Source organism: Pleurodeles waltl, chromosome 4_1 (genome assembly GCF_031143425.1).
Source record: "Pleurodeles waltl isolate 20211129_DDA chromosome 4_1, aPleWal1.hap1.20221129, whole genome shotgun sequence".
NCBI classification, from domain to species: domain Eukaryota; kingdom Metazoa; phylum Chordata; class Amphibia; order Caudata; family Salamandridae; genus Pleurodeles; species Pleurodeles waltl.
In genome coordinates, this window is record NC_090442.1 from 456418703 (window position 1) to 456440628 (window position 21926).

General features: G+C 45.8%; 1 protein-coding gene across 3 annotated transcripts in view; it reads left to right on the forward strand.

The window, feature by feature from the left end:
• DMTF1 (cyclin D binding myb like transcription factor 1) overlaps positions 1-21926 on the forward strand; it is a 330757-nt gene that overhangs the window by 191316 nt on the left and 117515 nt on the right. For all 3 annotated transcript variants that reach the window (XM_069228717.1, XM_069228718.1, XM_069228719.1), the window contains 2 exons: positions 4466-4548; positions 17006-17164. In XM_069228717.1, coding sequence (XP_069084818.1) covers positions 4466-4548; positions 17006-17164 — 242 coding nt within the window. The remainder of the gene's footprint in view (positions 1-4465; positions 4549-17005; positions 17165-21926) is intronic.

The window sequence follows — 21926 nt, forward strand, 5'->3', positions numbered from 1 at the left end:
AATAGCACCAACATGGGCAAGACAACCTTGGTACACAACACTACTAGACCTGTCAGTAGTACCTCATGTCAAGCTACCCAACAGACCAAATCTGTTAACACAACACAAACAACAGATCAGGCATCCAAACCCAGCGTCGCTGAATCTAGCAATTTGGCTCCTGAAATCCTAGAATTCGGACACTTAGACCTCGCACAGGAATGTATAGAGGTCATAAAACAAGCAAGAAGACCTTCCACTAGACACTGCTATGCAAATAAATGGAAAAGATTTGTTTGTTACTGCCATAACAATCAAATTCAACCATTACACGCATCTCCAAAAGATGTAGTAGGATATTTACTACACTTGCAAAAATCAAATCTAGCTTTTTCTTCCATAAAGATACATCTCACCGCAATATCTGCTTACCTGCAGACTACTCATTCAACTTCCCTATTTAGAATACCTGTCATTAAAGCGTTTATGGAAGGCCTAAAGAGAATTATACCACCAAGGACACCACCTGTTCCTTCATGGAACCTCAACATTGTCTTAACGAGGCTCATGGGTCCCCCTTTCGAACCCATGCATTCTTGTGAAATGCAATACTTAACGTGGAAAGTTGCATTTCTCATTGCCATCACATCTCTAAGAAGGGTGAGTGAGATTCAGGCATTTACCATACAAGAACCATTTATTCAAATACACAAGAATAAGGTAGTTCTAAGAACAAATCCAAAATTCTTACCAAAGGTTATCTCACCGTTCCACTTGAATCAAACAGTAGAATTACCAGTGTTCTTCCCACAGCCAGATTCGGTAGCTGAAAGAGCACTACATACATTAGACATCAAGAGAGCACTAATGTACTACATTGACAGAACAAAACAACTATTTATTGCCTTTCAAAAACCTCATACAGGAAATCCAAATTCAAAACAAGGCATTGCTAGGTGGATAGTTAAGTGTATTCAAACCTGCTATCTTAAAGCAAAAAGAGAGCTGCCTATTACACCAAAGGCACACTCAACCAGAAAGAAAGGAGCTACCATGGCCTTTCTAGGGAATATTCCAATGAATGAAATATGTAAGGCAGCAACCTGGTCTACGCCTCATACATTTACAAAGCACTACTGTGTAGATGTGTTCACTGCACAACAAGCCACAGTAGGTCAGGTTGTACTAAGAACATTATTTCAAACTACTTCAACTCCTACAGGCTGAACCACCGCTTTTGGGGAGATAACTGCTTACTAGTCTATGCACAGCATGTGTATCTGCAGCTACACATGCCATCGAACGGAAAATGTCACTTACCCAGTGTACATCTGTTCGTGGCATGAGTCGCTGCAGATTCACATGCGCCCACCCGCCTCCCCGGGAGCCTGTAGCCGTTTAGAAGTAGATCTTAAACAATTGTACATTTGTAAATATATTACTCTAAACCTTTATTATGTACAAAAGTATTCATTCCATTGCATGGGCGCACTATTACTAATATACACAACTCCTACCTCACCCTCTGCGGGGAAAACAATCTAAGATGGAGTCGACGCCCATGCGCAATGGAACCGAAAGGGGAGGAGTCCCTCGGTCTCGTGACTCGAAAAGACTTCTTCGAAGAAAAACAACTTGTAACACTCTGAGCCCAACACCAGACGGCGGACTGTGCACAGCATGTGAATCTGCAGCGACTCATGCCACGAACAGATGTACACTGGGTAAGTGACATTTTCCTTTTGTAACACTGTGTGGTTGCTTCTAGACACTACCTACACTTCACTAAGAGGGGATACCTGGACCTGGTATAAGGTGTAAGTACCTTAGGTACCCACCACACACCAGGCCAGCTTCCTACATACTTCCTGCCAGCGGGTTCTTCATGATTGGTCAAACCCTTACTTTTCTGGGCTCTTCCATATATATTCCAGTAGTGTATGGTCTGTCAGTGACAAACCATGTCGATATTCTCTATAGAAAGAGGTGTAGATGTTACTATCCAAGTGCGCGATTTGCTTGTGTCTAAGGCGGCACAGGGCGCTACCCCTTGTACTTTCCTGTGCCCAAGAATAATGGGGAGCTGGGAGACCAATTTTAGACTTCAGATTCTTAAACTCCCATCAGGTAAGAGAAATTCAAGATGTTAGCACTTACCAGGTTACTATCATTGGATTTACAGGATGTGCTCATCTACATGACAATTGTTTAGTCCCATTAGAATTATCTCCACTTGTGTTGGGGTCCTACCACTACCCCTAACTGTCCTGCCCTTCAGCCTTACTATGGTTCCTCTGATATACTTATTCCCGTACCTCAATGATTGGCTGCTGAAGATTATCTTACCTCAGGTAATCTCAGAGCAACTGGCCAAGAAGGATATGACATGCTGGTTTGTTGGAAATCAGCACTCGCCATCCACCTACTCACCTTCCACTTACCCACAAACAGTGGATGTGCTCCCAAAGTAAGTTAGACATGTCCTTCATTCCAGTCCCCAAATGCTATGGTTGTTTGTGTGAAAATAAGTGTCAAATAGAGGCCTGCTTGAAGTTGCCAGCATTACCATGGCTGCTATGAAGCACAACATAATTGTACATAGTTAGTACAAGTTTTTTAAGTGGTGGAAGCTGAAAGGGCTGATCCAGTTTGTGATACCGTTCTGATGTCCTGTGCTTAGTATTGTTTCTTGCCCAACAGGACCAAGCAGTGGCTGATGTGAGAGGTTATTTGGTAGCTCTCTTAACATTCATTTGCCTCCTTGACCAGCCTTCCTTTTTAAGTCTCCATTAATAGTGCAGTTTTTGAAAGGATTGCTTTATTTGTTTTCTCCCACTCTGTTTATTCTTACTTATTATGTCATCCCAATTCGAGCCAACGCATAGACAGGGCTCAATCCTAACTCTGTAATGTGTCCTCTTTGTGGAAATAACTTTGGCCCATAAGGCTTGTGTACTTCTGAATCCATCTACCTTTTATGATATTGTACTCAAGTAAACTGGTCCTTCATACCTGCCCATACTTCTTACCAAAAGTGGCATCTGTCTTTCACGTGTGCCAGTTCATCGCTCTTCCATCCTGCTTCCCTCTTCCTCATTTTGCCAAAGACAATGAGTGGGTACATAGACAGGACTCACGGCTGTGTAAACTGCACAGGGTCTTACAGTGATGAACAAGCACACCATTTAAGGTTGAGCTACATTTTGAATTAAAATCTGCTATGCCTTGACTAAGAAAGACTCTCAGTGGCATTTCTTCCCGCTCTACCATGGAAAAGGCTGGATCCATGGCTCACAATGGAGGGAAGCATTTTGGTGGCTTCCATCTACCGAGCGGCCTCGTCGTCATATTTACATACTTGCGCTAAATAATATTGCGTCACAGCTCAAGTCACAATCAGTGATTTTTTGCCAGGGCTGTGTTGCTTGACTTCCGTGCATAATTTCTCTTGGTTCCTCTCTGCACGCCTTAATTGGGTATGAAGAAAACAGGAACTGGCATCAACATGTTGGTTAGCACCTTACATGGTGCAAGGCACCTTATCCTGGGCAGATGGAGTTGCGGTTGAGGCAGAATGAAGCCCCCAGGCTGAGATGGAACATTTTTGCTGTGCTATAAGTTTCTTGATCCAATCTGGCACCTGGAGAATATTCATAAAATGAGGAATCTTTGGTAAGTAATAGTATCCCACAACTGCTGATACTGGTGCACTCCTATTTATCCTGACTTATCGTTCTGTTTAACGTACTCATGGTGTGCTAGCATGGTGTTGCTTATTAATCTTAGGCGCGTAACCAAATACCAGTTCTGCACAAGTCCAAAAGCTGGTCAGTGTCTCCCCTCAAGCACTACTCAAATGTCCCGTTGGGTTTCTATATTTCCTTTTTGTATGCCATATTCATTAACCTTATCTTAATCACTTAGTTCTTCAATGAATCTGACACCTTATGTAGGTTTTAGTTCTATTAACTTATGTCATTATATGATTCAACAAACAGATTCAAAAAGTGCATTTCTGATTCCCTGTGCGTATCAGTGCAATTTAAGTTCCCCAATGCATTCGGACCACTCACGGTCTTTTCTCAGGGGGTGTCCTGAGGAAAGAATGAAAGCAATAATGGTTGTTAAGTACCAGAACATAAATAAACTAAAAACAATTTGAATCAAAGTACTAAGTGATTAAGATGCGGTCAGAGGATTTGGCAATCAAAGAGGAAATATAGAAAGCCAATGGACAGTATGACACTGAACCTTCATTGCCTAATCTCAGACTTCTCTTACTAGTGTTAAAAATTGTCTGTTTTTTCTGCTTACTCTGTTATATGAAACACATATTTGCAGAGCTATGTTGCATTTGCAATATTTGTATCTAAAATTCCAGTTCTTCTGTCCTGCCACCTGCTAATTCATTGTAAAACACTAGACTGCCACTTCACAATTGTCCTATTGTATTTTATTTATGATATTTTTCTTGCTTCCCTTGCAGCTTCCGTGGATTCCCCCTGTCCTGGTGATTTAGAAACATTCACACTAAATAGCGGGTCACTACAAACCATTGAGATTGTTCCAGTAAGTTGTGAACATTGCAACGTAATTTTAATTGTGGTTCTTAGTGGAAAAAAAGTTTAATGAAATAGGTTTCCTATGGTGTTGGTTCCTTTATTTGTGAGGTGTAAGTAAAAATAGTTTGGTCAGTTGTAGAATATTAATAAGAGAGAGGTGCCCTTAAAAGAAAAGGGAAAATGTAATCGGTCCAGACGAATCAGTTTCATCTTGTTCTCTTCTCCTTATTTTTTCCTTCCAAGCCTCTCGAATTCTCCCTCTGCCTTATTCATTCCCCACTTCCAGGACATTTCAATTACGTTTTCTGTGCCATGCCTCACTCGGAAAGATTCATTTTGTACTGTGCACAGGTCACGTCTTGGATGACCCAACTATATTTTATGACTGGGTATTCTAGCCCCTATCCTTGCTTGATGATGCAGGAGACGGGCCATCAGAAAACGGAGTTCCTACCCTGCCTTGCCCAGCTGCTGTGCTCTGTTTTGTATATAGGTTGTGTGTGAGGGATCTTCCCCTGCCAAGTAAATCGGCGTTTTTAGACAATCTGTAATTGGGGAAAATCCTGGCTCATTTTTCCACCAGATATGTACCACGATCTGCTGCCTTGACGCTACCTTCTCTTGCACAAGCAGCAAGCTGCCAAAAGAGGATGAATGCATGGATGGCATGAAGAGGAAGAAGAGAAAACGCAAATTTGCAAAGCTAACATTTTATGCATGGGAGCTTGGGAATAGATAATACAGACTATGAGAGATGGTGTTCCCCACCCTATGCCTGCCTCTTTTCACATGGTCGTGCACTTTTGTGGTGTTTGATCATTGGCCCACAGGCAAGCCATTTCCGGTTCTGTTGATCAGTGGACCTATACCGGGGGACCAGAACAGATGGGAGCCGGCTTAGATTCACATAGTGTAGCGCTGTTTCTGGACAGTGAATACAAAGTAGATGCCATTGGTAAACACACATAATTTGATCCATGAGACATGCAAGTACGGTCCTATTGTTAGCACAGTTCTAGTATTTTAACAGGGAAAGGAGGCACTCACATTTTTTAACCAGTCTGGCATGGTGCAGTGCAGTATGAATAGCTAGGCATGTAGGGACTTAGGGTTGGATTCAGTACGGATGTAAGCAGAACAAGGAAAGGACATTGATCATTTAGAGAAATGAGATGGTATTTGAGCATTTAATTAATTTGCATTGTACTTAGCATGTAGCTACATTGAAAAAAAGGAACAATCTGAAACACTTAAATAGACGGCCAGACTTGTACTAGTTCTGTATGTGTGGAGGTTGGAAAATGACAAATGTTTTAATGGAAGAGCTTAAAAAGAAAAAACGTATAAATGTTTCAGATCCTTCCGTAGTCTATAACATTTTACATTTGCTAACGTAGGCCAAAAGTAATTAATTCCTGTATTTTCTAAAATAATGAGGCCTTTAGCCACTGGGAAGTAGATTTCCCCTTCAGCTTCTCCCCTCAGATATTTAGAACTCGTTTTTTGTCTAACCATTTTCAGTTTTTTTGTTTTTCTGTATGAAAGTGTTATAATACTATCACCCCTATTTTACTGTTTAATTTAATGCACTGTTTCCTTTTGGAATGTCCTGCAAGAGCATCCAAAATGTGTGTACTGTAAATTTTAGTTTTAGAGATATTTGTTTTCCTCTCACATTTTCATTTCGAGTCTTGTTGTAACTTCCACTGCACCACAGTGTCCAAGTGCCTCTCCCTAGTTTCAGTAGTTTTACAGTATGCTTAAAAAAATCCTCCCGTTTACCAATGCATTTAGTAATCCCTTAGTTTCACCAGTATCTACTTACTAATCTTTTTAGTCTATTGCTATATGTACAATAGTTTCTGGAAACTCCGGTTGGCATGGTCTAACACTGAACAAGCTTCCCAGGTCTGAATCAACTTGTCTCTCTGTCTACATTCTCTCAGTGAAATCTTGAATTTCAGTAAAGCGCTTAAAACGTGGCTGTATCCTTTTTAGGCTCCCCTTATTTTTGTGCCTAATTTTTGTTCAGTGACTGCTCAGGTTCTGCTACTGTATTTCAGTGATAAGCGCCTGGACATTTTTTCGGTTAGTCGCGCTCTACAAGTTGCAAGCATACATATTAAGATAGACATTTGGCTTTACATAGCATGGTTTAAACCAGATGGCCAAGCTAACATTATAAATATCAACAGAGTTGATGAGCAAGGTAGCAATAGAGGAGGAACAGGAAATAAGCAGGGGAGTTTAGTCAACATACTTCTTAATTCCAAAGCAAGACCTCACTCTACGACCAATACTGAATTTAAGATTCTTAAACAAGATTGTGAAAATGCAAAAATTCTTGGTGATAACGCTTCATTAAGATTCTACAACTGTAAAAAGATGATTTGGGGCGGAGCCCGCCATCATGTTCTGAGGACGCAGGTGACAGAGCTCCTTGACTTCCACGATCTCCCCAGCCTCAACCAGCAGCCACTTCCTTCCTACTTCCACGGGGAAGGGTTGTCGGTGCACTCAGAGTGCTTGAGGGATGCAGGACCAAGGCGAGGGGCCGCAGCACTTTCCCTGCTCCAGCACAGACACCTAGATTAAAATGGCAGCTCCTCTTTGTGCGTGGAGGCCACCGCGCTAGCACCCGCGGCAGTGAGCCTTTGTCAGGGGGCGCTTCTCTCTTCAGTGCACACTTCATGGGGGCCTGCGGACCCAGGAGCCCCCTCCAGCTCTACAGCAGCCCGTGCACAGAAGTCATATGGGTGTGACTCAGGGGCATACATGGGCTTGCAGCCCCGTCCAGTACATCAAGGCTGTCTTTAGGCATCCTGTGGCTGCGGTGGTGTGCCTTGTGAGGCTGGTGCCCCTTTTCTTATTTCTGCTGGGTGGGGGGGCGCTGTTGTGCTGACTGATCAGCCGCCAGCCCCACCTCCTTATGAGTCCTTGAGCTCCAGTGTCCCTCCCGGCCTATAAAGGTGCCCTGAGTTCGGGGCAACAAGGCCCTGTGCTGTTACTGTATAGTGGGGTCAGTGCACACTGCTGTGACTGTTGAGGGACAACTCCCATGTGAGTGGAGACCTCCCCTGCCCTATTGTGCCTGGTCTGACTGGGGCTGGGAATCTGTGTGTTCCCTCGTGGGGCACCCGCCTCAGTTCATTGTTTCTGGCTTTGTATCCTGGCTGGATAAAGTTCTCATACCCTCCATTTTGGCTGGTCTTCTGCAGTTCTGCCTCCCCCTTCCGTCACCAGGGGAGTTGGTGGCCTTTCCTGTAGATCTACTTGTTGCGCCTTCTGAGAGCCCATGCCCTGCCTCAGTGCCATTATGGGGCACACTCAACGCTCTAAAGAGGGAGCGACTGCGGGCGTCCCCCTGCAGGGGATCAAGCAAAGTGCTGGTGGTGGAGACCACAGCATGTATGTGCGACAAGTTTGATAAACTGCTTGCTATCATTGACGCTTCTGGGGAACGATTGGAGGGCAAAAGTGACTCACTTTCCATTGAGCTGAGACTTAACCATGAGGATTTGCAGAAGGTTTTGGAAAGGGTCATTGCCTTGGAGACCACAGTGTAGACACTGACTCCAGCAGTTCAGTCGGCAGATCATCGCATCTCAACTCTTGAGGCACAGACTCTGTGCTTGGCTGCCAGCTTGGATGACCAGGAGGGTTGGGCTTGGCATAATAAAGTCTGCATTGTGGGGCTACCAGAGCATGCTGAGGGGGATTTCTTACTGGCGTTCCTTAAGACCTGACTCCAGGAGATTTTGGTCTCCGAATGTCTCTTCTATGCTTTAAAACATGCACAAAAGGTGCAGGTGCGTGAGTCCCGTTCCTGGGAGTGATGGCCCACCTTCTGCATTTCAGGGATCGGGATCATCTCCTACAGAAGGCTTGTGCACACAGCTGACGCCAAGGTGTCTTTGTAACCTGAATTTACTCTTCAGGTTCAAACACAGAAGACATCCTTCCTGGCGGTAAAGAAGAAGCTGTGTGATTTGGGACTGCTGTACTCATTTCTCTTCTCCGCTTGTCTGCATGTCCAGTCTGAGGTTAGTGTGCACATTTTCACAGATCTGTCTGCCCTTGGGATTGGGGTGAACTGTGACAAGAGCACCATGCGACCTGCAACATTTGCGCTTAGCCATTCTCCGTATCCCAAGCACCAGCATTCTCGGCGGGGAGGGGTGACACACCCTTTTAAGTTGAAGCTGGCACTGGTACAGTCGAGGGCGGTTGAGATTGCTGCCACTCAGGGATCTGGCGGAGATCCTTTGCGACCCATGTCTCCAGCGAGCCTCTCGTCCCTATCTGATTCTGAGGACTCCACTACTCCTGGTCTTGAAGACATTCTGCCTAGGGTTACTCCTAGGTCTGTGGACGAATTGGTTTGACAGGCTTCAAGGGGTTTGTTATGGGTATTTTACCTTGTTTATACACAGTGTTTGAGTCTGGATGGTTTGCTGGTTGATAAATAATATTTATATTCTTTACTTATGTCTCAGGGATCTTGGGGGATCTGGGCTGGGGGTTTAGGGAGGGGGGTTTGCAGGACATATTCTAGTGCCATCTTGTCTTCCTTGAGTGTTTGTTTTCACCTCTTGCTGGTGGCCCCCTCCTCATATATACTTTTCCATTATGGATCTAGTTGGCTTTCTCGCTTTTTGTTGGTTCCTATCTGGGGCTTGTGTGTGGGGTTGTTTGGACAGGATGGTTGTATGTCTCACTCTTTGGGTGGTGTTGGGGGAACTGTTGGGGTGGTGTTTTGTTGTGTGCTTGTCAGCGATGGTACGTATTGGGCTGTGGCGATGTGTGTTTGGTGCCTTAAGGCCCATCTGGTTCCGCGTTTGGGACCATCTGGTTCTGCCAGTGGATTCTCCGGGCTGTTCTTTTTCTTCCTGGTCTGCCACTCATGGCTATGCACATTTAGTTACTTACATGGAAATGTGCAGGGTCATTTTTCCCATCTAAGCATTATAATGTTTAGTCCTACTTCAAGCGATAGGGGGTGGCATCCATGTTTTGTTTCTCCAAGAACCCACCTTACTGAGACTGAGGGCTGCACCCTTTGAGGACAGTGGCGGGCCAGCTTTATGCTACTTCTTATTCTGCCTTTTTGCCCTCCTAAATCTTTATGCACCAAACGTGGATCAGTCAGCGTTTTTTACCAGCTTGACGCCCCTGCTTTCACTTATGGCCCCCAACTGAAGGGTGGCTGGGAGCTATTTTAACTGTGTAGAGGTTTTAAATCTCATCCGCCTCTCTGCAGTGTGCCCTCGGTCAGGCTGGCAGGGGCAGCCCGTTTGTGGTCTGGACAGTGGGATTTAATGGATTGTTGGTCGTTTTGTCACCTGGAGGCTTGTGTGTATTCTTACCGCTCTGGACTACATGATCTTGAGGTTCAACTTGACCTGCTTTTACATAAAGGGTGCTGTATGGCAGAGTGGTGAGGCTGGAATATGTAGCAAAAATATATTTTGATCATGCTCCTTGCTGTGCACATTATCAGTGGTCCTCATCTAGGCCTAGTGTCCCTACCTTGTGCTTTGATCTGGCTCTTTTGGGCGATCAGGCCTTCCGAGTTTTACTGGGGAAAGTACATTTCTCAGTACTGGAAGGATAACGCTGATTTGGCCTCGTCAGTGGGGATGGAGTGGGAGGCTATGAAGGTGGTGCTCCTGGTGTTTTATGTTTCTAGCAGTGTGGTTGTTTGCACTCAGCTCCTTTCAGATAATCAGACGCAGGAGGCAGTGTTTAATAGTCTTTCGGGTGGGCTGAAAGAGATTCTGGAAGGTAGGAAATGCCTGCTGGAAGAGTGGGAGAGGTTGTTTGAACTCGTGAAATGCCTTCGCTGCTTTGATTATAAGGCGTAGACGGCTAAAGCACATGCAGAGAAGGATAAGTCAGGCAGGATGCTGGCATGGCTTTTGTGAGATGGCGGGGGAGGTCACTCTACACTTCAGCTTCGTGCTCTGTGAGGACGTGACGTATTCACACAGGAAGAGATCAATGCAGTGGTTTTACAGCACTCCTCAGGGGAGGCGAGTGCTGAAGGGGGACATGCTGAACTATGTTGCGGATACTTCTCCAGTATCCCTAGAGCCGGCAGTGGCAGATCAACTGGATGAGCATATTACTGAGCAGGAAGTATAAGAAGCAATTAAGGAGATGGCTAGGGGTAAGGTGCCTGGCGTTGATGGGTTTCCAATAGAATTTTACGCAGCCTTTGTCTCAGACCTTGTGACTCGACTAGTGATGCTTTTCAATGATTCCCAGAAGCGTGGCCAGCTTCTGCCCTTGCTGTGGGAAGCAGCCATTTTATCACTCGCTAAGAAAGATAAGGACCCTCTTCTCCGGGGTTTCTCCTGCCCCCTTTCTATGCTTAATGTGGATTACAGAATGTTGAGTAAAATCTTGGTAACTTGGTTACTTCGCACTTTGAGCATGTTGAATTATTCATGAGTATTTTTATTATGCATTTATTGAGGGAACGCTGACTTTGACGTTGTTTATTTGTTCCACTTATATCTTTAGGTTGGGAGATATTTCAGTGAGGTATTTATTTGTTAGGGGACTAAATTCACTATTTCACCTCCCATTCAGGTGTAAGGTAGGGATTATCCTGGTCCTGACGAAACCCCATCGATCCAGTGTGACCTCTAGGCGTGAAACATGTCAACCCTACATTACACATCGCCTTGAACCTTCAAGATAGTACTCCTTTTTGCTTTTTACCCTGTCTAGGAAACCACTGGATTGGAATATATCCGGTATCCCTGAGTTAGTTTTAATTTACCTTTTCTTTCTTCAGTTAGCCCACCGTATACATTCTATCCCCTCTCACACACACTCATCATTACGGCTGATATCTAAGATCTCCAAGAAAGACCCCTTATCTGGGCCTGTCAGGAATTGCAACGCCCGATGACGAGCTCACTTTGGGCCAGATGTAGGTAAATTTCATATTGCGACTTGCAATTTGCGAATCATAGAGACCCGCAAATTGCAACTCGCAATATGAAATGCAGAAAGGTGTCTCAGACACCTTCTGCGACTCGCTATGGGGTCGCAAAGACCCACCTCATGAATATTAATGAGGTGGGTCGCAGTTTGCGACCCCATAGCGAGTCTAGGCACTCACAGGGATGGTGGCCTGCTGGAGACAGCAGACCACCATGTCTGTGACTGCTTTTAAATAAAGCAGTTTTTTTTTCTTTTTGCAGCCCGTTTTCCTTGAAGGAAAACGGGCTGCAAAAAGAAAAAATACCGAAACCATTTAGTTTCGGTTTTTTCAGAGTAGGCAGTGGTCCATAGGACCACTGCCTGCTCTGAAAAAATATATTTTTTGCATTCACAAAGGAGAAGGGGTCCCATGGGGACCCCTTCCCTTTTGCGAATGAGTTACCATCCACTTCAAGTGGATGGTAACTGCGAGTTGGTTTGCGACTGCTTTCGCGGTCACAAATCAACTCTACATCGCGGTGCGAATCGCAAATAGGAAGGGAATACCCCTTCCTATTTGCGAGTCGGAAACACATTTTGCGAGTTGGTACCGACTCGCAAAATGTGTTTCTGCATCGCGTGAGGCCTTTTGCGCCTCGCAAACGGCGTTTTTCGCCGTTTGCGAGTCGCAAAAGGCTACCTACATCTGGCCCTTTATGATGAAGCATGACATTTGGCTGTGTGAGGGCATCTTTCTGTCCTAAGGGTTCCCGTCACACTTTTCCTTCCAGTGCTCTCTTTGTCCTCCCAAAGCTCTCTTTTTCCTCCTGTTCCATAGGAAAAGCACCCTCTTTTGGTTTATGGTTAATTTTATATTCCTGTCCTGCTGTCCCACAGGCATTACCTGTGGTTCAAGGTGGTCCAGGAGCACTTTGTTTGCCGTACTCCCATTTGGCATCTTAAACTTCCCCCACATAAGTGATGGCAGTGGTCACTGCCCATCTTGGGAAGCTGAGAGTTCTTATATTTCCATACCTTTATGACCGGCTACTGAAGACAGGTTTGCTGCAGTCAGGGGTGGACTATCTCTGACTAATGGCAGGACTCCTAACGCCATTTGGGTTTACCACCTGGTTCCATTACAGAGGCTTCTGTTCATCGGGCGATCCTGGGCACTGTACAGTTCTAGGCTTTTCCTCCACTGCTATGACTCTGGGATATTTGGGCTACGATTCTCATATTTCACACTTTATCCAAGATCCCAGTGAGAGTCGCCTCATGCACCCTCCTTGTCAACAACTCTGGTGGCATATGTGTGCCCTACAGTGAAACCTGAATTCACAACGGGACCAGCATTAAGGCTGCCTTTCCACATCTCAAAAGAGACGGCCCAGGATCTGCAGTGGTGGCTGATCAATCACGACTTGATCTGTGTTCCAATCCCCCCCCGCACCCCTGCCCCCACTCAGAGATAATATTGGTTTACAGTGAAAGGCCAGCTCCACATCACCCTACTGCAGCTAGGGGCCATCCATTTGGCTTTTAAGGCTTTCCTTCCATCAGTTTAGAGGAGGCTGGTGTGATTCTTATGAACAACATTACCAGAACGCTGTGCTGCTTCAAGCAGGGCAGAGTTTGGCTGGAACACAAAAATATCTTACTGGTCGCCAACCACCTGACGGCGTATCTCAATGCCATAGTGGACAAACTGAGCAAGTGTCACCTTACATATAAATGTGGTGTGTACAATCTGAGGTGACACAGAGTTGTATTCTACCAATAGGGAGACCTCTGACTGTATCTTTTCACAACCATAGAGAACGTGCACTGTCAACAATTTTGTGCATTACAGTTTCTGCAAGAGCACTCGTTAGGAGCGTGATTCTGGATAGAATGGGACAAGAGACTTCTGTACAACTTCCTGCCAGTTCCTCTCTTGCCCTGAGTTCTGAAGAATGACCGGGCCCAAATCATCCTTTTTTCCCCGGATTGCGTTATGGGGGTGTGATACTCAGACCTCCTGATCAGGAGCATCGATTTTCTGATCAGGCTACCAAGTTGGGAGGACCTCTTGTCTCAGGAACAGGGAAGGGTTCTGCACCCGAACATGCGCAATATACACCTCCATGGCTGACAATTGAGCAGCAGCAATGGGCTACATTTGCTTGCTGTCTGAAGTGGTGGATGTCAGCCTGACCCAGAAATGTTTCTCTACAAAATTCATCTAAGCTGGATACTGGGGCAAGTTTGTAAACTGGTGTGGTTCCTGGGATACTAACCCATTAAGGGTGTAGCTGTTGTATGAAATTTGTTTTGCCTTTACCCCAGTAAGGCCTGCAGTGGGCACTGTAAAAGTTTATTTTTCGTACCTTTTGCCCTTTTTATAGTTTCCCAATCCAGCTGTTATTGTTCAGATCACCTGTTGTGATGAGTTTTATTAAATGTTTAACATCCATGGTTCCTCCCAAACCATATGTAATCCCCATTGGGACCTAAATTTGGTCTTTCATTGCTCATGTGTACACCTTTTGAGCTTATCAATCATCTTTTTATAAAGCACTACTCTGTAATTCAGTCGAAGAGCCAGGTCTTTAGGTCCTTCTTGAATTGAGGTAAGGATGGTGACTGCCTGAGGTGAAGAGAGAAGGTGTTCCAGCTCTTTACCGCAAGGTAGGCAAAGGATCTTTCTACAGCCGATGTCTTCCTTATGCGAGGTACGGCGGCCAGTGCCTGTTGAGCGGAGAGGTCTGGCAGGGGAGTAGAAGGTGATGTGATGGTTGAGGTAGGTAGGTCCTAAGTCGTGGAGAGTCTTGTATGCGTGGACGAGGAGTTTGAAGTTGATCTTTTTCTCGACTAGGATCCAATGTAGGTCTTTCAGGTGTTTGCTGATGTGTTTGTGGCAGTGGATGCTCAGTATGAGTCTTGCGGGGCGTTCTGAATGTGCTGTAGTTTCTTCATATTCTTCTGGGTGGTGCCATTGTAGAGGGTGTTGCCATAGTCGAGCCTGCTGGTAGCCAGGGCATTGGTCATGGTCTTGTGGCAGTCGTTTGGGATCCATTTGAAGATTTTCCAGAGGAGTCAGAGTGTGTGGAAACTGGAGAATGCGACAGTTTATCTGGCGGGTCATTGCGAGAGATAAGTCCAGGATGAAGCCAAGGTTGCGGGTGTGGTTCGTTGATGGGGGTAGGGGTGTTAGTAGGGTCAAATGTCACAGGCCAACGTGAGCCGTCCCAGGGAGATGTGGCGGGTCCCATGATGAGTATCTCTGTCTTGTCTGAGTTGAGCTTGAGGCAGCTCTCCTTCATCCAAGCCGCGACAGCTTCCATCCCGTTGTGGAAGTTATTTTCGGCAGGTGTGGGGTTTTCAGTCAGTGAGATAATCAGCTGGTTGTCATCGGCATAGGAGATGATGTTTAGTTCGTGACTTCTGACGATGGACACAAGTGGGGCCATGTAAATGTTGGAGTGTGGGGGGCTCAGAGAGGAGCCCTGTGGCAGTCCGCTGCTGATCTCTGTAGGTTCCCACTGGTAGGGCGGGAGTCTAACTCTCTGTGTTCTTCGTCAGGAAGGAGTATATTCACTGTAGTGCCTTTCCGCGCATTCCAGCTGCCTGGAGTCTGGAGCAGAGGTCGTGGTGGGAGACCATGTCAAAAGCGGCCGAGAGGCCCAGTAGGATGAGGGCTGCTGTTTGGCCACGGTCAAGGAGCATGTGGACATAGTCTGTGGCGGCAAGGTGGGCGGTCTCCGTGCTGGGGTTGCTCCTGAAGCCTGACTGGGAGATGTCCAGGATGTTGTTATTTTCTGTGTGTTTGTGGAGCTGTGCATTGATGGCCTTTTCGATAACCTTGGCTGGGTATGGCAGCAGTGAGATTGGGCAGTAGTTCTTGAGATCCGGAGGGTCGGCTGTGGGTTTTTTCAGGAGCGGGTTGACTTTGGCGTGCTTCCAGTCCTCTGGGAAGATAGCCGTCTCTAAGGAACAGTTGAGAGTGTGGCGGAGTTGGGTGCGATGTTGGCTTTTTTTGAAAATGTGGTGGGGGTAGGGATTCATGGGGGCTCCGGAGTGGATGCTACTGATGATGGAGCGGATCTTCTACATGGTGAGGGTGACCCAGCGGTGTAGGATCTACAGAGGTGCGGGGGATCCGGGCCGGTTGGTTGCTGGTGGGCTTGGAGGGTTTTGGGGTCCGAAGCTATCGTAAATGTCCTTGATTTTTCGATGGAAGAAGGTGACTAGTCTGACACAGAGATCCTGGGATAAGGGATGTTCGCAGCTTCTGATTGGGGTTTGGCGAATTCTTTGACCATGGCGAATAGAGCTGTTTGATATTGTGTGCGATGGCCCTGATATGGTCCTGCAGGGCGGATTTCCTAGTGGATCTGATTAGATGATGGTGAGTGTTGATGGCGGATTTGAAGACGGCTTTGTCCTCTGGGGTCTTGCTGTTCCTTCGTCTTTTTCTAGACGTCTGCAGGTGCGCCTGGAGTGCGGGGGAGAACCAGCTGGCCTTCTTAGAGTTGTTTACCTGGGGTCTTACCAAGTGGCGCTAGGGTGTTGGTGCATTCGGAGATCCATTTGTGGAAGTTCAGTGCCGAGATGTTTGCATCTATGGCCGTGGGAGGTGGTGACTTGCTGAGGGTACTGGTGAGTTGCTCCTCAGTGATCTGGTTCTATTTCCTATGTGGGGAGTGGAGGCAGACGGTAGGCGTGGTGATGGAAAAGTGTATGCAGTGGTGGTTGGTCCAGCGTAGTGCGGAGGTGTTGCAGAAGGTGGTGTTGCTGGCATAGAAGATGGGGTCGAGTGTGTGTCCGGCGATGTGTGTAGGCGACGAGACCAGTTGCTTGAGGCCGATTGTGGCGAAGTTCTTGAGCAGGGAGGCGGTGTTGTGGTTGTTGCAGTTGTCGATGTGATAGTTGAGGTCACAGAGGAGAAAGTAGTTGGTGGAGGTGTGTGCGTGGGGTGATATTATGTCGAAGATGGAGCCCCTGAAGGCTGGACAGAGGCCATTATTACCAGTTAAGACACAAAAAATACACATTTTTAGTGTCTTAACTGGTAATAATGTTCACACTGATGGCCTATAAGAGGTTTGTTGTGCTGACATAAGGAGAAATGTCGACATTTTCCCATCAATCCTGGTTCACTGATTTAAATTAGTGCAGTGGTTGGGAAGACACTGTTTGATTACTTGGCACATTTATTTCAAGCATGGACACAATTAATTGTTCACTGTTAAAATGTCTTAAGTTATGATCAGCAGGGATGTCTTGTGTATTCATAAGAATGTGAGACCTATACACAGTGGTTCAGATCACAAGGAATTTGAGCTATGATAACAATAAGAATCTGCCTTCACAGTTCTGTAATCTTTTGAGGCCTACTTATTGATTGTGATGCTACACAAACATTCACACACTATGGTGTTTGGCTTCTTTGACAGTTGCTTATGTAGACCGTTTAATGTTCATATATGTAATGTATGTTTTTTCACTTTTAAGCAAAGTTTAAAGTAAACTACATTTTTTGTTTTTAGTCTATACATTTGCAGCCCACTACAACCCCAGGTACTTTTTTACTTCATGCAAACCCAAGCCAAGGTATTCCTTTAACCCTAACCACCAGCCCTACAATGAGTCTAACTGCCACTGCTTCTCCAGCCTCCTCGGATCAGATCACAGTGCATTCCTTATCTGTGAGTATTTTGTTTACACCTGTCCTGGAAGATAAAATACACACGATTTCTTTAAAATATAATTGTATAAAACCCATGTATTTATCTAAAATATGAATTGTTTTGTGATTCTGCCAGTGGATATTTCTGTTTTATTTGTGTGTTCATTGTCATCCCTTTCATATTTCCTTTCCACATAAGCTTTGAACTTGCTTGTTTTTGCTGGATAACAGATCCGTTGAAGATGGAATTCCAGGGCTTGCTTTTCCTGTGTGGAAGATGTAATGTGTTACTTAAATTGTGCATTATTTTTAGGATAATGCAGAGGATTTCAGGCTTTCTACATCATATGATTTCATTTAAAAATGTGTGCTCTCCTACTCCTCATTTGTCTGGTATTAATCTCCTTATAGTAAGTACTATAAGCTGCTCCTTCAATGAAGTAGAATGTTCGAGGCACATTCTACATCCTAGGATCCACATTGATCGTCATAAACTCTTCAATAATTCCGGGCTCTGTGTGTGATTCCATGAATAATTACAGAATGTCAGTGTCTATATAATTATACATCTATATAATTATTAGTACCTTTTGTAGGCCTCACAAAGGTGATTTTTGTTTTCCTGAGTGTCTGCTTTATGATTAGAAAAAAACACTAATTTTAAGTCTGAATTACAGCAACTTAGTTGCAAAAGGTGTTGAACTTGTACAACATGAAAGAACAAATGCACCCTCTTGGGCCTTACTGAAAGCAATGAAAAGGTATCCTGTTACTTTAAGATTACATGAGCTTTCCTAAATATGATGCACTGGACTGGCTGTTGCCTCCCTTGCAAGTGATATACTCCCAGGATCCTCACTCATTTCCTGAAGCTCATTCGCCCTCCCACCGTTTTAGTTTGCTCTACTGTTTCTTTTTTCATTCTCACTATAACTTTACATCCTCCAAGAGGAAGCCATTGACCTCATTTTGTCTCACCTCAGCATCAAAGTTGTCTCCTTAATTGGATCAAGTAAGGGCTTCTACAGTTGTATTCACAGTAACATTTTGAAAATTGGACTAGTAAGTAAGTTTCATGTGTAAGGTTATTAAATGTTATGTGATGAAACCCAGTGGCTACACGACTGTTACTGGACACAGAGAATCATCACAAATGGTTTGTTCCTAGTTTGACTGTGCTTTACAGTTTTTTCACTTGCCATCTAGAAAACTGTTTTTTAACAACTTTAGTTACACATTTTAAAAACATTACATGTTTGCAACAGGAGAGGGAAATAGCAGGGCAGAACAATCATTATCATTCCCACTGGGTCTGATGTTACATCAGGGCATAATTCCAAATTAACCATTACAGTCAGTTCATACAGGCATCGCTAACCCTCTCAATACAATCACTACGTGCCTCATCCCCAGCCTGCTGCAGCGGAAGAGGTGACTGAATCAAGTCTGTGGTTTGTTTCACATACGTCATAAATGGTGTCCATACTTCATCAAACCTGCTTACAGAGTCCCTCAGGATAACTGTCAACCATCTCATCACATAAATGGACTAGACCTTCACCCTCCACTGATCTACAATTGGCGAAGCAGCGATCCTCCAGCTCTGAGCTATCACAAGGCGAGCCTCTATGAGGAGGGGCATGATCAACGTCTTCTCTGCCCCCGAACAGGGTGGAAGGCCCTCCTCTTCCATGTGGCCTAAAAGAGCTGCCTGAGGTGACCGAGGGACACTGATGTTTTTCATATTCCATATGCCTTCAGACAACCGATCCCAAAAAGACCGCACCTTCAGGCATTCCCACCACATATGTACATAGTTTCTCTTGGCAGTACAATCCCTCTAACATTCATCAGAGGCCCTAAACATCGTCTTTAGATGGACTGGGGTGAGGCATCATTATAATATGAGCTTGAAGACATTCACCCTGTATTGCAGACCAGATGTCCAAAAGGGGAGGTTCATTGCACCTATAGATGTCTCTGGGTTGTGAAAGAATAACCACACCAAGATATTCAATCGTCATCTAGGAGACCTTCAGAAGGAATGTCTGTGCCACCGCTCTGCTTCCACCCTGATTCCATACTACTCCCATCGCAGTAGATTTGTGATGGTTAATTTTAAAGCCAGAGACCAAATAGAAACATTCTAGTTTGTCGAACAATGTGGGCAAAGAAATTGCTGGATTGGTCAGAAAACATTAAATGTAATCTGTAAACAGGCATATTTACATGGCCTGTTTTTGTGGACAAGCTGGTTATGTGGGATTTGGTCTGCATATGTTGGAACAAGGATTCCACCGTCGGTGCAAAAATCATGGTCGAAAGGGGGCGCAACCCTGGTGAGTCCCATTGTCAGTGGAATTGGCTGGGGGAGCTACAGTGTATCCGAATCTTGGTAGTTGGTCTTACATAGTTGGCTTAAGATGTGAGTTCGGACATGGGGGCCCAACATTGTTTTGTCCAGAGTTTTCAATAAGAAGTCCCAATCGACCCTACAAAAGGCCTTCTCAGCATCAATCGAGAGAAGGAGGATCAGGGTCGATGTTGTCAACCACATTGATCTCCAAGCATGTGTTGTCCCCCGTCTGAGGGTTGCTAATGAAACCCAACTGAAATGGAGAGATCAGAGTCCTCCATCTCTTTTTCAATCTTTGAAACAGAAGCTTAGCATAGATTTTAACATTGCTATCAAAGTGGACAATAGGCCGGTATGAACCGCATTCCTGTGGCTCTTTTTCAGGCTTCACAATTAAAGTCAGTATGGAGTCTGTCATATAGGGGTTAACCTCCCGGGTGGTCAAAAAAAAAAATTGAAAACATTTGTAAGATTATGGGGGAAAAAGTCCACAAAGGCCTTTTACAATTAATTTGGGAAGGACTTGGGTCCTGGCTCTTTGTTATTTGACAGCAGTTTTGCAGGCCTGCAGGACCACCTGCTGTGTAATGGGCCATTCAAAGTCTTCACGCAGGGAGGCCTCCAAATCCGGAAAAAGCACCTCCTCAAGAATAAGCGTCTTGCAAACAGGGATCCCGGGCTTCTCCTCTATATAATGCAACATAATAGTCTGTAAAGACCTGTAGGAAAAAAACACTCTTTCTTGGCATGGTTACCCCCATTTTCTGCCTGTTGTCAGTGTGTTTGACTGTGTCTACTGGTATCCTGCTAACCAAGACCCCAGTAGGTATGCTCTCTCCTGTAAACACTACCTTTTTCTTCCCACAGATATCATACTGGTCCCCTCCCCATGTGAGTCCCTAGTATATGGTACCTAGGTACCCAGGGCATTGGAGTTCCAGGGGATCCCTAGGGGCTGCAGCAGTTATTCTGCCACCCATAGGGAGCCCATGCAAAGGGTTCTGCAGGCCTGCCATTGCAGTCTGCGTGAAACAGGTGTATGCACCTGTTTTCACTACAGGTCACTGCACAAGGTCACTATAAGTCACCCCTATGGTAGGCCCTCTCAGCCCAGAGGGAAGGGTGCAGGTAACTGTGCGAGGGCACCCCTGCACTAGCAGAGGTGCCCCCAGAAACTCCAGATCCATTTTCCTGGAGTTTGTGAGTGCGGGGATGCCATTTAACGCGTGTACTGGACATGGGTCATTACCGATGTCCAGCTACATAATGGTAACTCCGAACCTGGGCATGTTTGGTATCAAACATGTCGGAATCATACCCCAATACTGTTACAAGTGTTGGAAGTATGATTCCATGCACTTTGGGGGCTCCTTAGAGGGCCCTCAGCATTGCTACCACCAGTCCTACATGGTTTTCTGGGCAGCCCAAGCTGCTGCCACCCCTCAGACATGTTTCTGCCCTCCTGCTGCTTTATCTGATCAAGCACAGGAAGGCAAAACAAAGGATTTCCTTTGGCAAGGGAGGTAACACCCTCTCCCTTTGGGAATAGGTGCGACTGGCTTTGGAGGGGTAGCCTTTTGAAGGGCACATTTGGTGCCCTCCGTGCATAAACCAGTCCACACCGGTTCAGGGACCCCCAGTCCCTGCTGTGGCGTGACACTGGACAATGGAAAGGGGAGTGACCACTCTCCTGTCCATCACCACTCCAGGGGTGGTGCTCAGAGCTCCTCCAGAGGGCCCCCAGTGTCCTGCCATCTTGTTTCCAAGGTTGGCAGGGACATCTGGGAGCATCTGAGTGGCCAGTCCAGGCAGGTGATGTGAGAGCCCCTTCCTGTTAGGTGCTTACCTGGTTAGGTGACCAATCCCCTTTTCAGGGCTATTTAGGGTCTCTCTCTTGGGTGGGTCTCAGATTCAGCTTGCAAGACCCCAACAGGCTTTCTTTGCAACCTTCTCTTCGACTTCTGGCTACTGGAACTGCAACTGAACCCTCCAGGAACCGACAACGCTGCAAGCAACGAAGAAGCCTTTCTGCAACACTGTTTCCACAACTCCTGCCAGCTTTGCAATATTTCCCCGGCATTGCATCCCTAGAACACAGCAGCTCTTCAGCCTGCACAAGACGAGGAAGGAATCTCCTTTGGAGCGAAGGAGTCACTGCCCTGCATCCAAAGGTACCTACAGCAAACAATGCCCGCTGCTTGGATCTCCCCTCATCTTGAGCAGCATGGATCCTGCATCACAGGTGGTATTCCGGAGTAGTCCTCTTGGTCCTCTCTGTCAGCTGTCCAACTTTGGTGGAGGTAAGCCTTTGCCTTCCCACACAGGAAAGTACCCCCTTGCACCGCGTCTTTTGCAGCTGCCAAGAATTGTTTGCATCTCCTCAAAGGGATCTTCCGGCTACGTACAGCTCAAGCCCCCAGCACTC